Genomic DNA, 15896 nt, shown 5'->3' with positions numbered 1-15896 from the left:
CAGGAGCCCAAGGTGCTTCAGCAAACAAAAGGCAACGAAGCTGCCTTTGCTAAACATTTTAAAATCCAAGTGTTTCTGAGTAGGTGTACAAAGTCACTCCACATCTGTCTAAATACAAATTTCAAGGCTCTTCTTTATTTTTAACATTTTATTTGTAAGGTCCAGATTTTCATAACAAAACACAAACATACAAATTTCATGTTATTATCTTATGAATTACCAAAGTTACCCATTTGAACTTAAAGAACAAGTTCTAGCTTTTAATACAAAATCATCAAATACTGTTTCCCACGATAACACAAATTCTGCTTGCTATGTGTGTGTCTGTGTGAAGAGAAGTCATTTCCACATTTAATGCCGAAGCTCAGTGTTGGAAATACAGAGCTCTCCAGTTACCGTTTGTCTTCTAACCCTGAATTACTGACAATGCTTCTATATAAATACAATATTTCTTACAAACACTCCATCTGGTAAGACTTCAGTCAGCAAATCTTCTGTTGTTTTTCTTTCTTATGAAGTAAATTGTTAAATTATATTCTGATGGATGAACACATTGCTCCAAGAGCAATACCAACATAATATTTTGCTTGGATTTCTTATATATTATCATACAGTATATGAGGTTGGTTATTGTTACACAATAGAAAGACTTGTTTTTTCACAATTCAATTCAGTTTTATTTATATAGCACCAATTCACAGCAACAGTTGCTTCAAGGTGCTTTATATTGTAAAACCTATAATATTAGAAAGAAAAAAGAAACAATTACACAACCACCTATGAAAAAGCATTTGGCAACAGAGGGAAGGAAAAACACCTTCAGCAGAGTCAGCATTATGCCAAAAAGTGATCAACTGTCATAAGCTAATTTCCGGTATTTCTGAAAAATTGCCTGTATTTAAACTGTTGTAAATACTTGTTAGCTTATAAGTTGTCAAACATATGTCAAATGTATCTCTTATGAATAATATCGAGACATTTTGAGTCAGAAAGAACATCCCTATCGCAAATTAGAAGCTGCAAACAGTTTTTGGCAAAGTCAGTTGTAAATATCCTTTATTTACTTGGCTAAAAAGACATTAAACATGTGTTTTTTAAGAGAGAGATGCCCAAGAGGGCAGAAGAAACTGCAACATATACAACACAAAAGGACCGGATTGATTATAATGTCGATACAATAATGCAGAGTCGTATGAATATGGATGTATTTATTGCTTTTAACAGGTTTCATGGTAACATCCACACAAACTGTACAGGGTAATACTGAGTGTGCAATAGGTTAAAGAAGCAAAGAAAAGCACGAGATCTGCGATGATTGAATCCGTTACTGGGCTGATGTCTCCAGCTGGCTTATGGTCATTATTGTTGTAAGCTGGTTAAAGTTTTTCAGACTTGCAAACCCCCTAAGACTGATGTAATGAGTCTCCATCTGTCCCACTGTGACGCTGTAGCTCAGACCTTTCTTGCTGATTACGGTACAACTAAAAATAGCTGCCAGGTCTAAGGCAACTAGTACTGCTTTAACTGCTTCCTTATCAACAAAGCTCTCTGACACTTGAAATAAGGCACCTTTAAGTATGTTTACTCCTCAAATGGCACAACAAACAACAAGGGGGAAGGAGTAAAGTAAAGATGAGTGCAGATCACCTTGTAATGACCCAGCTTTTGATATTCTGTATATACAAATGTCTGTGATTGTTAATCTACTTTACCTGACAGTCTGTGGTTTTCTTTTGTGACTCTGATTGAATTGAACTGTAAACTTGTTTACACCTAACTAGGAGTTAGTCCACTATGGGCAAAACCTCAGAATATAATTAGCATTACGACTAACATTTCTGGCTACACACTAATGAGATAACTAAAGCCATACCAGCAATAGAACAGACCTAACAGCCTGACTGTGCCAAGGATCGCGCATATGTTGTACACTGAGCTATTTCTGTCCGTTGAAGTGTAGCTCTGACACGTGTGTGAAGTTCTGGCAGTTGTACAAACCTCTTTAACGTAAGGAAGTGTACAGGTCAGCAGGGGTCAAAGCATTACAGAGAGTACTCTAAAGTAGCATTTCACTGACATTTTACAATTTTCATCAACCACAGAAATCTGTTGAGAACGTAGCCTGCTTCTCAGAGTACTGTTTGTCTCCAACTAAGACGCCTCATATCCAGAAACTGAGGCATCATCATCCCAAGCCCTTAACTCAAGTCCTTCTATGGTGGTGAAAAGTTCAAATGTTTTAGTATTTTATTAGATATTTTATTTCTCAGCAGGCTGAGACCTATCCTTCACCCAATAGGCCTGGCTGCATTAGACTAATGTGATAACTATGTTGCTCTACTCTTGCATCAAAATACACTAATTACTATCAGTTACAAGTACTTACTGAAACGGCAACTTCATGAACCCATTTCGTTTTGGCATCAGGATAAGTATACCTACTGCTCACTCACAAACAGCAGCTTGAAAACAAACAGATGTTTAGCAATACTTTGAGAAGGCGGCCCCTTTTCTCAATGGATCTCCCCACCCCCAAAGATTGAGGGCCCATATGGCATAGCGAACCCAATTCCTTATTACAAGTACCTGAATGTTTCACCTATAAGGTGAAAACAGTTGTCATCAGCAGGCAGCATAGGACCTCAGCACACACACTGCTTCAGGTAAGCCACCAGTAATTGCATCGATTTCCCATGCTGTTTACAGAGGCTTCCATGCTCAGACCTCAAGGCTCGCTTCAAAAGCTGTACAAGCACCTAATCAAACTGTTTGGACTCACAACCTGCACTATGGCCATATCTTGCCGAGCATTTGAATAATTAAATGTAATTAAATTCATTTAAATGTTATTCAAAACTAACACCACATAAAACACTGATGGCACAGTAGGGCTAAAAGATCCCGAGGAGTGAATGGCAGCACCAAGTTTTGACAAGGTGCCAGATAAAGTAATGTGTTAAATGTTCACTTCCTAATATTTTTCATGCAATGTTAATCTTAAAGTGAAAGAGTGATTATGGACGATAACAAGCTTTAAAATGTCTAAAAAAATGATCTTGACTCAGTGCTTCCACCAACTGGTAGAATGAAAGACTATTGGAAAGCAGGATGCCCCATCCGCAGCTGGAAAATGCATCAAACACATAGCATCCACATTTCATTTCTTTAAAAGATTTTTCTATATGTAAACGGAAAAAAGGTAAGATTAGGGAGCCTTTATCAGTCCCACTGTTTGTAAATTGACAGAAATTTACAAGGGAATTGCACAAGAAATAAGAAAGGTAGTGTATCATCCAGTGGAGTCCAGCACTGAATAGAAAACCGTTTGAGGAGTTGATTTAAACACTGTATGGCGTTTGAATTTGTATTCAGATGATTTGTATTGGCATCTTCTCTGGAAACAAAAAGCCAATATTTGTCATGTATAATGACTACCAGTGTCCTCTTGACTTTTATAATCTTACCAGCTGCTTTGCAACATCAGTAACATCCACTAGACTAAATTAAATTAGGTTATTAGATTAAGTAACTTTACGCCTAGTACTGTATTTTTTTCTGTACTCCAATAAATCTGTATTATTTCTTATTATGTTTTCAGAATCTTACCCAATAAAGCTTTGTTTAAATTTATGTTTTTCCCTCTCAGTATTTATCCAGTGATTCAAAGACAGGGGCAGGTCCTGTGTGAATTGTACATGTTCTAACATGACTAAAGGCTCAATCGAGTGGTGGGCTGTCACCATATTTACGGCTAGCCAGGAGCAACTGCTCTGCTAGCCGTCTGGCTAAGTAAATGATGTCCCGGCGTAGCTAAACTTTAGTTAAGTTGTCCACCGTTACCTGTCCGCATGCCTCATACTTTTGGGATTTAACTGTTTTTTAATTCATGGTAAGCAAAAAATGTTTTCCGACATTAATAAATAACGGGGGGCTATAGATATAGTTAGCCACGTTAACGTTAGCATACTTCGCTAGGAGCTATGCCTACATTTGAATCGTAGGAGTTAGGCTTGTTACACCTAGTAGAGACAAGTTTGTGTCTAAACTTAAAAGAAATCAAGGAAATGTACTGGAGTGCTGTAGAAGAAAATGGTTGTTGAATGGGAATGCTAACGTGTTATTATTTAACCGGTAACTCTTGATTTCGCATTTCTGTCCAGATGCTGGAGGATAATTTCACCATATTCTTGTCACTGGCTAGGAAAACGATGAAGGAAAATGATCGGTTCGGATATACTCGGTGTTAGCAGTATATATTAGTGCTTCCGCTAATTTGGGCATTCCAACTTCAGCAGGCCGAAGACAATCCAGCAGCTTTCCTGATTTTCGAAGCAGTGGTGGAGACTCAGCTCAGGACTTAAGTACCACCCATCTGCCCTTCTCTTGGATCCTGGAAAAGCAACGCCTCCTTGTGACTGATATTCAGCATGTCAGGTGCGTTAACGGCAAGCTATTTTACACCTGCTCCATCACTGCCTAGAGTAATAAATCATGTCCTCCACATGAAGTTGAACCAAAAAAAGGAGCCCAAAATGCATACACCAATAAACATACACTCCACGATGAACCACTGCTATCAGATAGAAGGAAAGTTTTTGTTATAGAAGCTTCCCATTGTTGTTTCTCGGCTGGATGATCTATCTGGTCCTGCAGCCAAGTGTGTGAACTTGCACCAAAAATCCCCTGCAGACCTTTTGCCTGTGCTGGCATCCTTAGCTGACATCCATGGCTGCATTCCTTGAATCTCAAGCCCACTCACTGAATGGCTATCCCACAGTGCCCCTTTTGCCCTGCTTCTCTCCACCCTACTCTTTCTTTCTCCCTCTCTCGCCCAGCGAGCAGTCCCAGCTGGATAGTGGGGTCCATTGTGTCAGTGAGATGTTTATTAATGAGAGGGATGCACACGGAGCAGAGCTGCTATAGAAGGACTAATCACTAATCTCTTCGTTAATGCGGACAACCTGTGTATGCAGTGGCATACATTACAAGGAAGCTGTGTGACAAGGACATACAAGTTGGTGTTCAGTGGGGTGTCTTGGTGAAGTTTAGTTGTATTTTAAAGTTTTTGGAGAAGTTTTGTTTCTAGGTTTGAGTGTTTGTGTTGGGATGGAAGTTTAGCTTTTATGTGTAGGTGCAGAAACCAAGTTCTGTTAAACAAGAAACCAAGTTTTGTTTATATTATATACGTTTGGATTTAGGAAGAAAGGTTTTTGTATCTATGAAAGGAGTAGTGTTTGTCTGAGTGTGTGTGTGTGTGTGTGTCTGTTGCCTACCATGCCTTTGCCTCCGCCTGATGTCCCGGCCACTCAGAGGCTGGCACTGGACTGTCGTACCCTTCTGGACCATCGCGTTGGCAAGGGTAAGTGACAACATCACCTCCCCTGTGGTCTTTGGGACCCTGCTTAGTGTCACTGAATAGCTGGTTTTTACCATACTTCCCAAATTCACATTACTTAAAAATAAGTCATTGTGAAAATGGAAACTATTATTTGGGGTCTGCCTCTCTCAAAGTTGCTTGAGATTGTTCACAGTTAATAATACAAGGTGCTGCTAAACAGTGTTGCCCAGTTACCAAGGCAGATTTTATTTATTACTACAATCAATTTATTGCCAACCTCAATTAATTGTACAACTGCTGATTTCATTGGCAATCAATAGGCAATCAATAATGCACTTTTGGGAATTGCAGAACTGAGCTTGATTGATGGATCTTTGCATTCTAAAACCCTGTGAGCTGCTACTATTTCACATAAGAGAGAAACACCTAACATGTTGTTATTTTAGATGTTTAGTTCATTATAAGATCGTCTTAGAAGACTGAAAACTGTGAACCAGAGAGACTGAGCACTTAATACATAATAAGTGTGCATTTGAGTTTTTATGAGTGCACTGCAGTATTGTGAGGTTTCTGATCAAACCGCTGCAAATTTGTGCATTAGAACAAATGTGATGATCGTATCTCTTTTTAATGGCTTTGTGGTAATAGTTATAAAAAGATAGGATTCATTTGAAAGTTCTGCTTTTGTGGCGCATTCATGTTGCTCTGGTGATGAGCTTTGCCATTCGTGAGATGGAAGCAAGCGCTGTTGCATAGAGCAGGGCGATATGACCAAAAATATTTATCACGACATACATTTGAAAATTTGCGATAACGATATAACTGACGATATAATTGACACTAGACAAATTACTTTACAACTCCACAACTTTATTAGTGCAAAAAAACCCCATCTATGTATTTTCACATAAACAAGCAGCTGTTTTTTATGTGCATTAAAGTTATATAAAAAATGTAACAGTGCAAATGCAAATTCCTTGCTGACAGTTTAATCAAAAGGCATTTCCAATGGAAATTGGCCGACATATCCTCAGCATAACCATGTATAATATCCACAAAACATTAAAAAGAGGTTATACACACACAATACGGTAATATTATGTTAAAGCACCGTACGCATCACTGCACGAGGCTCCTGCCTACGATAGCTGTAATGCTCCGACAATCCATCAAGCGGTGCAGGTTCGTAGCTTAGCAAAGTCATACTAAAACATTTGACAGATTTTCGAGCACCGTGTAACACATAAAATTGTTTTGAGGTCAGTAAACACAACCAGAATTCATACATAAGGCACACGGGATTATAAGGGGCACTGCTGATTTTCAGAAAAGGATTGATTTTAAGTGTGGCGTAGTTTCCAAAAAACACGGTAATAACGACGGCCCGCTAGCATGCTCTGCCAAAAATAGTGCTTTGGTGTGTATTTGACGGATGAAAGCTAAACCAGTTCCACACCACTGAAGTTGCAGCATTTTTACAAACCAATTCTGGTTCATCCGTTTCATTCAACGATCTGCTTTCGCCCTTCTCATTCTCTGTCGCCGCCGTGCTTTTTCCGCCATGTGCGTATGAAAACAAAGGCATTGCGCATGCGTGTTTTACCCATATTCAATATTTCATTTTCTCACCGTTGCCCAGCATGTATTACCATAAATGGTATGATATGGCCCAGCCCTACTGTTGAATTTATCTGCTGTTTTTTTTTTTTTAGAAAATGAAACCTGGAAGAGAAAACGTAAACTGTCACTTCATTAAAAGGAATGGTTATTTGCTTTTGTTTATGCAAATATCAGTACACATGGTTATGTAATCGCACATTTCCTACTGTAAGGAAGTGTGGCAGAAGGTTGCATAAGTGCAGAAGGAAAAGCTGAATTTAAGTAAAGCAGAAAAGAGGGGAAGATTAATGATGAGAGGAGGGCAAGAGTGATGCTGGCAGGGGCTGGAGAGAGGGAGACGAGAGGGTTGTGTGGGAAGGAGGTATTCTCCCTTTTCATCTTTGTGGTGCACATTTCGCTCTTATTCTGTCAGTCCTTGCCTTTTTTTCCCTCTGTAATTGAAAGGTAGATTATAAGTGAGTTTGGTGTGCTTGTATGCACGCTTGCATGTCAAAATCTGCACTGCCCCCGTTAAGAAGGAGCACTGTTGCAGAAGAATGGGAAAATCCAAGGTCATCACGGCATGCTTTCCTCTGACGTTGCCTCTCAGCCCCTTTTTGTGCGCAAGTGTGTGAATGACTGTGTGTGTGCCTGCATGGCAAGGAGACTGTGCGTGTGTAACTCATAGCAGCGAGCCAGCCTCTGCACCAATCACGGTGCACATTCATATGCCTTTTAGCTCCAAGCACACGTGCAGGCATTTATCCCAGGCTGAGCGGTGCGTGTGTTTGTGTGCATTTTCAGTGCCTCTAGGCACAGCAGTGTGTCTGCATGAGGAACTGAAGCTGCATTAAGAAAACATAAACGGCCGTAGTGAGCGACTTCCACATCACGACTAATGTACGGTAAGGTTAACAATCCTTTTTCCATTGCGTATTGGTCTGTGCATTCTGGGCTGTGTAAACATGTGAGTAATATCAGGCATCCGCCGTTTAGCCTGTTTTCCTACATTCTACAAAGATGTTTCCTTCTCGGCTTTCTTGCGATAAAAAGCAGTTCTGACTAGAGTGTAGCAGCTCCTGAAAGCGCCTTATGAGAACTTGGACACTTAAAAGGATACTCACTGTTACATTACAGTAATAGATTACTCGGGGACTCTGCTTTGAAGATGTTTATGTTTGGTAATAGACACTTATTTACTCCTAACTATCACTGATAATGTTTCTTTCTGTTATAGTTGGTGTTAACAGGGTGTGTTCTCTGTCAGTGTATTAAGTATTTGCTAACTCTGGTTAACTTTGGGTGTTTGCGTTATAACCTTGCGTTCATATATGTATGATTCTTCAGTATTTTAGATACTATGTGTTAAATTATGTTTCTTTAAAAACAGAAAAGCTCTGGTAAGATCATTTTTAGATTTGATGAAATCCCCCAGATGGTTTTTGACATTTATTTTGGCTCTGATGTTACTGAGGCATGTTGATATATGGTTAATTGATTAGTGTTAATTAAAAATGTAGCCAGCTTTGCTTTGAATTGCAGACTGTTGATGGAGTAAGGTTTTGGTTTGGAGTGGATTTTTAACACAGGCGCTTCAAACTGAAGGCTGTACAGTGTGCTCAGCTTATAGTGTCTGTGCAGGTTTAAGGGATTCATAGTGTGTTGGACCAGGTTTGTGTTATATAGATTTGTTGGCAGCGGGGTCTGGCCATCAGTGTGTTGGTCGGATTACACCAGCCATGTTTGCTTCCACCCACACTGATCGAATGTGTGCTGTGAATCTGGCTCTTGGCTTAATTGGCTGAAAAACTGATGTATATGATGTTTTCCTTATGAAATTCCATGTTTTCCAGTACCTCAAACATACCTAAGCGATATGGTGGGCAGGTATGGTGGAGTGTTATGGTTATATATAAGCAGGACATTTGAGTAGTTTTTATGTCATCCCCAAATATTTTTATTCCCTGTCACACTTCCCAAAAGGCTGTCACCCTCTTCTCTATGATATGTACTCTGCTCCTCTCCTCATCTGCTGTACAGTATTCCCAAACTCAGTGACAGCGTCTGTGCATACTGGTTAGCTGTTGAAATGGGCTTGCTCATTATTTGTTATTTGCTTACGCGCTCCTCGTTTCTCGTTTGCTCTCCGTATTGCCAGATTCTGCTGTGTGCTTGCATTTCTTTGTGTGAGTACAACGTTTGAAGATGTTTGCTGATGTAAAAATAGCAGGACTTTGTCTCTCTCCCCCCTCCCTCTTATGTAATGACACCCCTGAAGGGCAGCTTGCTTTGTAACCCTCATGAGAAGTGATGTGTTTCTTGGGGAAGTATGTATATTTACAGCAAGGTCACTGTATGCCTGTGTGTCAGCGTTGGCCTTCAAAACCACCGCTTTGCATGACCCTAGGTGAAGGTGAGGTCTGAATGTGCACCTGCAGTTCTGTTTCCCAAGTATACGCACACCTCCATACACACAGGCAGATATTAAGTGTGTTAAATATTGTTGTTGCTGGGTGTCAGGACTGTATTTATTCTCTCTTATCCGCCATGTGACTTCAGGCACAACAGAGCAGATTTGGGACAGCAGGTGCAGATGACACTGCAAGATGCGTAAAGCGTCATGCACCACCTTGTGCATTCACATGTATGTTTTTGTAGCATCCTTTGAGATAATTTCTGTTATTTATTTATTTTTTTATTTAGCACTAGTGTCTACAGCTGATATGTGGGAACCCACAGTGCAGTTATTAACACCTCATGGTGTTTGTGTAAGTGGGTGGAGGATTTTTTCTTTTTTTCTGTTTTTTTTTTTTCAAAAATTGTTATTATCATGCAAAAACATGTCTTCTGTAGCTATGTATTTTTGCTTGCCTTTATTTTTCTTACTTCCACGTGCAGTTTTGTCCTCCCTTCTCTCCATTTCTCTCTCACCCTAAAGTGGAAATGTTAAGCTGATATCCTGGGGGAAATGGAGAGTGTAATCTGTTAATGTACCGGCCCATTGTTAGGAGGATAAAAATAGATTGTGATTGGCTGGCTTCTTCCTGTGGCGATTTGAAGGATGGTGGCCCCCCCACCCTTACATGTGTGTATATATCCACTCATAACTTCATGCTGGAAGATTGTGTAGCTTAACATCCAATTAGTAGCGATAGATGTTCACCTTGTCGTTGTATTAGTGTTAGAGCTACAAGTGATTTATTGTTCCTGTGTTTCAAGCTCGTCAGTGTGTTGCTCACAGTGTTTGCTGTGTAGGTTTTATTCCTTATTTGAGTCTGTGTGGAGGAGCTCGGTGTCCAGCCCATAAATGTGTTGTCACCTTGCAGCACAGCGTGGGTGGATGTCGTGAGACCCCCTGCTTTGTGCTTTTCACCACTGTCGACCAAATCATTGTGCACCCACTTTGTTTTGCCTTCTAAGTTTTTTTTCTCCCTAACTAACCCATCATTAGCAGAAGCACAAAACAGCCCTCATTCCTTATAACAGAAACTGAACACAACTTTGAAACATCACAGGAATTTCTGTGCCAGCAAATCAGCTGGAGAAATTTCCTCAGAGAAGCGGCATTGCAGTACACACATTACAATTAGAGTGCAAGCAGAATATCTAAATGTTTTAAATGGCGGTAGTTTAATTTTATGTTATAAAGACCTGTGGGTGTAATCGGCCTCTTTGAGCCACTTTCATCAAGTTTGTTGAGTTGTAGAAACAAATATGCTGTTTGGTGTCAGTCAGTTGATCTAACACTGAAGTAAAGAGAACTGGTTACAATTTTTTAAAAAGGAGGGAAAAGGCAGGATATATCCAAATGCTGCACCACAGGTGTGTGAAATAAAATGGCAATATATTACATAATTTAGTTTATTTAGAAATGACTTTCCCCAAAAAATTTTATGTGCAGCTGACAGAGAGGACAGGACAGATTTGTCCTGGACAGAGCAGATGCAATAAGTAGCACTAATCTGTGACTCATTCAGCACATCTCATTTCACCTCCCCCATCACACTCCCATCTCTGTATATGTCTTTCTCTCATTCTCCTGCCCATTCTCTGTCTGTCCGGTACCCTTTCTTCTGGAGACTAGGGACCCACTGTATTTTTTTATTAATTCAGTGTTGACTCCTACACTCATGCCCTGAGCCAATACAACAAGGATGTGAACAGGAGGTGGATGGAGTTTAGGTGGGTGCAGGAAGGGAGGGAGAGTTGCAGAGGCCTCATTAGTGTTTGAAGTGATAGAGGAAAGAGAAGAAGTGCTACGAGTAGACTCACACTTCCCTGAGATGAGCACATGGATGACAACTCCTACCGAGTTCAACACAACTTAGAGAGCAGACATGAGTCTTGAAAAACGCGCTTTTAGTACTCAAAGTGATAACTTTATTAAAAGGTCTATTAGGGACATCTTATCTGTTCTTGCAGCTGCCTTGCCAGGCGTGGGTCACTGATAATGTAGCAGAAGGCTACTAAATGTTGATACACAGCCTTGTTGCTCGGTCTAAATGACGATCTCTATAGCAGCAGTGCTCAGAAGTCTAAATAGTCTCAACACTCATTTTCTTTCTTTCTTTCTTTCTTTCTTTCTTTCTTTTTTTTTTAATACTGGGAATTAATATAAAATGTTAAATGTGTTTGTTTTCAAAAGTTGGTTGGCCAAAAATGCAAGATAAGACAAAGTGTGTGAAAATATTTTGTTTTTAATTTTTCTGTTGTTATACTATGTGACTTTGATATGTTTGTGCTTTGAGAAAAAAAAAACCCTCATGCATGCACATCTCTTGGGAATAAATCATTTTCCACCCAAAGCTTTGCTTTTGTCTTGAGAAGGGACTCAGCGTTAGGGATAGCATCAGTGACTCAGGTGCATTGGCTGATGTTTGTTTCCTTGATTTTTACAGTTTGATTGTGCCAATTAAGTTCTAGATTGGATAGTCCTGTTTCTTTGGGAGTACAGGTGTCTCACATTTCAGGCTTGAAAAGTGTCCATTTATAATTAACTTTGGTAATGCATGACCTCTTCTCACACATATTTGACTTCCAACAACGTCTTGTGATGGGAAGTTTTTCAAGCAGCAACACATGTCCCAATGAAGATGATTGCTTACACAATTAGGTATAATTTCCTGTCATGATTGTACTAACAAAGACACTAGGGATGAGGGAAAGAATTGATGCAACATGGTATTGCGATATCTTGTGTGGTTATATCGTGGGTGTTACACACTCATGGTTTGATATCAGTGTTTGATATTTACCAAGTAATATTTTAATACGTTATTATACAGATATGACTCGTTATGAACAAATATTGAAGAGTGCATAAAATCTTTACATTTCCCGTCTTTGTCTTAATAGATACGTTGCTAACACCAAGGCATGGTGATTATAATCACTTATATTTATTTAACAAGGGGAAATGTTGTCACGTCCAAATATATAGGCTTTTCTTATTTATTGGATTTCACAAAGTATTTTGCAAGTCATATTTGTCAGTTCTGGCATAGCGTGAGCAGTGTTGTTGATGGTGTTGTTTGTAGAACAGAAAATAGCTTTTTTGGTAGTAGTTTGTTTGTTTGTTTGTTTGTTTATTTATTTATTTATTTATTTATTTGCCTGTCCCATTTGGTTCTTTAGCCATCAGAATTGTTGTCTGAAGACCAGCAAGGATACCCAATGGATTTACTTTGCCAAATGGATCATCGTGGCATTGCCGTATTGGTCCATTTGGTCGATCTTTGTTTTTATTATTTATTATATTTTATTTTCAGATGTTACAGACGGGACAGACATGAGTGAGGGATAGGAAAGGGAGAAAGAAAGAGGAAGGAAAGGAAAAACAGAAGGGGAGAGGGACAGTGAGAAAGGGGGGGAGAAAAAAAATAAAAATCTCCTGGATCACCTGTTGAGAGAAGAATAGAAAACAAGCAGAAAAAAAACAAAGCAACATACTAAACACAACACCATCGCATTAATCTAGCTAAGTGTAAACAGCAGTAAATACTAAATATTCAATGTTGTTGTGCAGCACGCAGGACAGATGTGCTTCGAGGTAGCAGCCAAGAAAGGTGTAATTTGGGTCTACGAGCAGTGAACACCCGTGTGCATACCTGTGTGGATCAGCGCGCTTGTATTCCAAAGGTTTCTCCATGTAATGATCTGCTAGGGAGTGTGTGGGGGGGCCACAGCCCCGTCCTCCGGGGTGTGAAGCGGGTATGGAGGAGATCAAAACTCCAGACATCCAGAGGCCCCCAGAACACAAGAGACCATGGAAGACCAACAGAGGGGCAGCCGCGCCACTGTTCCAGTAAGAGCTGAGGAGAGTCCCAGATGAGGGCTCACTCAGCAGCCGCGGAGCAGAAGCCAGGGGGAGTTGCAGTGACGCGCCCATGAGCTCCGCCGGCCCCCAGCTGTGCCTGAGTGACCGAGCCCCAGGCCGAGAGGCCGGGGGCACCCCACCTCCGAAGGGGCCCAAGCGAGCCCCAGGCTCCAGGCCCCGATAAGCGGCCGCCAAGGAGTGAGCCGGTGTGTACCTGGACGCCCACCCCCAGACACAAAGAACCACCAACGCACCGACACCTGAGGGAGTCCGCCACTGGCAGGGGAAGTGGTGGTGGGCGGAGATAGGCCTCCAAACCTTGGAGGGCCTGAGGTGTCCCCTGAGAGGTGGCGTCTGATACCCAACCTGACATATAGACACAGACATACAGGCACACACAGACACAAACATCCATTCCCCATCCATGGAAGCCATTATTGCAAAGGTGTAGCAAATAGACCGCTAATAATGTTGTCTGTGTGCTCAGAATGTTTTTTTTACTGCCATTTCATGAGACGTTGCTCAGTCTGTGTAACAGCAGCAACAATAATGATTAATAAACGACTTTTTAATTTAAGTTAAGAAAAGGGAAGAAGATGACGTTGGGAGAAAGGAAGGGCAGATGAAAATCTTTCTTAGTGCACTGATTTTCTTTTCTTTTAATAAACGTTAAATACCTCCTGTCTCTATTTGTGTCAGAGAACCATTCATTACTTGCCTGCAATGCTGACTGCATTATGACCTACTTTTTTCGTCTAGCTTTATGACTCTAAAACTCACACGGTGAGTTTAAAGGAAGTAAGATGGGGGGAAAAATGCACGTATGCTTCAAAGGTAAAAGCGTAATTTGGGAATTTTGGAGGGTGTCCCTTTTTCATTTTCACAGGGTCTTCCTTATGACTCATCACTGCTGAATTCCCTCAACCAATCATGTCAGCTCTCTGCCTCTCTGCCTGGCTTGCTTTCTCCTCAGTGCAAAGTCAGAAAAAAATCACTGTTCACAGTTCGTACTTTGTGCTGCATCATTCTCTTTAAGGCTGTCTTGACTGAGAGAAAGCGAGGTGTGTGTGTGTGTGTGCGTGTGTGTGCCTGTTTCATCTCAGTGGCATTGCTGTCACTGTAATTGTCTGGTGACCACATTCCTTCCATATGTTGGTGTCCTGAAGTGTCTTTCCACAGAATCGCCTTGATTTGACATGTGTTTTGTGACATAAAGTTTCGGTTTGATAAATCTTTTTAACGCTAAAAACAAAAGTTTGAGTGATTATGTCATACCCGTACCGCATGAAGTAGGCGTATTGTGTGTATAGGAATTTCTTTAAAAGCTGACATGAAGTCACCTTCTACTGTACACATTTTTTTTTATTTGTCTCAGGCTATATGTATTTGTAAGTTCATGCGTTTATATTTATGTATGCTGCTAAATTAATGATATTACGGCCTGACTATTGTCAGTTGACAAATATGAACAAATCCATTTTGTCCATTTTCCTGGCTGCAGTTGTGTTTTTTTTTTTTCTTGCTGACAGGTCAGTATGACTTCTGTTAAAGTTAATGTTTATTTTCTGTAACTTATTTTTTTTCCAGCTTTCAGCCATTACTTCTGTTGTGAGAGCAATAGGGCTGCCACAAACGATTATTTTGATAGTCGACTAGTCACCGATTATTTATGCGATTAGTCGACTAATCAGATCATCATCATCATCATCCAAAATAAACAAAAAGTCCTTCAAAAATAAAATGCAGCAACCATCACTGGACGTAAAACTACAGCTTATTGCACCAGCAGCATCTGCTCTTATATAACTATCATTAGCTTACAGCTTTAAGCTTTTAAGGTGCTAACTAAAAATAAAGACAAGATGATAGTTTATTCAATTTTAATGAAATTTGCAGATTGTTTCGGTAAAGTTTAATAAACTCCTTGCTATCTAAAATATAACAGGACACCGGAGTATATTCTCCAGCATCTCACACTTCTGATAATCAGTTGTCTGCTTGACGTTTATTCAGCTGTGTAAAAACTATAACTTTAATCTCAGCCAAACCGATTTACTCAGGAACAAATAAAATACAAAAAAAAAAAAAAAAAAAAAAAGCCAAACAACAACATTTTTAATTTATCTAAGTGACTCATATATATTTAACCTGAGTCACGAAAGACAGCGGTGGGTTTGAAAACAATTTGCCGGGAGTCCGGTGTTCTCACGGCGCTAGTGACCTAGCCCCCGGCTAGCTATCGAGCTAGTGGGTAACAGACGTCTCCGAAAACGTCGGAGCGCTTTTGAAAATATGTGGTGTCCTGATAAACTGAGCCGATATTTGAGGTTTACACAGCTACATTCTCGCCTGAAAATATGTTAAACGTTTATTTTGTGACCCAGAAAGAATAATAAGAGTAATATTAAAACTAACTAGCTACCGCCATTGTTGGAAACTAAGCTGGGCCGCGCTATGAATTCTGGGACACAGCTGCTTCTTCTTCTTCGGGGTTTAACGGCAGCTGGCATCCTTGTACATGCTGTGCTGCCATCTTCTGTTTCAGTCCGTTATTACACTCTTAAATCCTGCTATTATTCCTGCGTCTTTTGCGATCTTACAAAGCTTCAAACGACACGTCGACTATTAAATCAGTCGTCGACG

At 40.2% G+C, this 15896-nt stretch overlaps 1 protein-coding gene across 7 annotated transcripts in view; it reads left to right on the top strand.

Moving 5' to 3' along the window:
- Window positions 1-1252: 1252 nt before the first annotated feature.
- LOC309689225 (protein EFR3 homolog B) overlaps window positions 1253-15896 on the top strand; it is a 35082-nt gene continuing 20438 nt past the window's right edge. Inside the window, exons 1-2 of one of the 7 annotated variants that reach the window (XM_082505503.1) lie at window positions 1253-3889; window positions 4296-4434. In XM_082505503.1, the coding sequence (XP_082361629.1) occupies window positions 4428-4434 (7 nt within the window). In that variant the 5' untranslated portion in view covers window positions 1253-3889; window positions 4296-4427. Of the gene's footprint in view, window positions 3890-4160; window positions 4435-4914; window positions 5360-7712; window positions 7843-8009; window positions 8119-15896 lie in introns of those variants that run through there. The other 6 variants (XM_082505501.1, XM_082505502.1, XM_082505499.1 and 3 more) reach the window with 6 other exon arrangements.

This window comes from Aulonocara stuartgranti (assembly GCF_965226115.1).
Source record: "Aulonocara stuartgranti genome assembly, chromosome: 15".
NCBI lineage: Eukaryota > Metazoa > Chordata > Actinopteri > Cichliformes > Cichlidae > Aulonocara > Aulonocara stuartgranti.
This window is presented reverse-complemented; position numbering and strand designations above follow the sequence as displayed.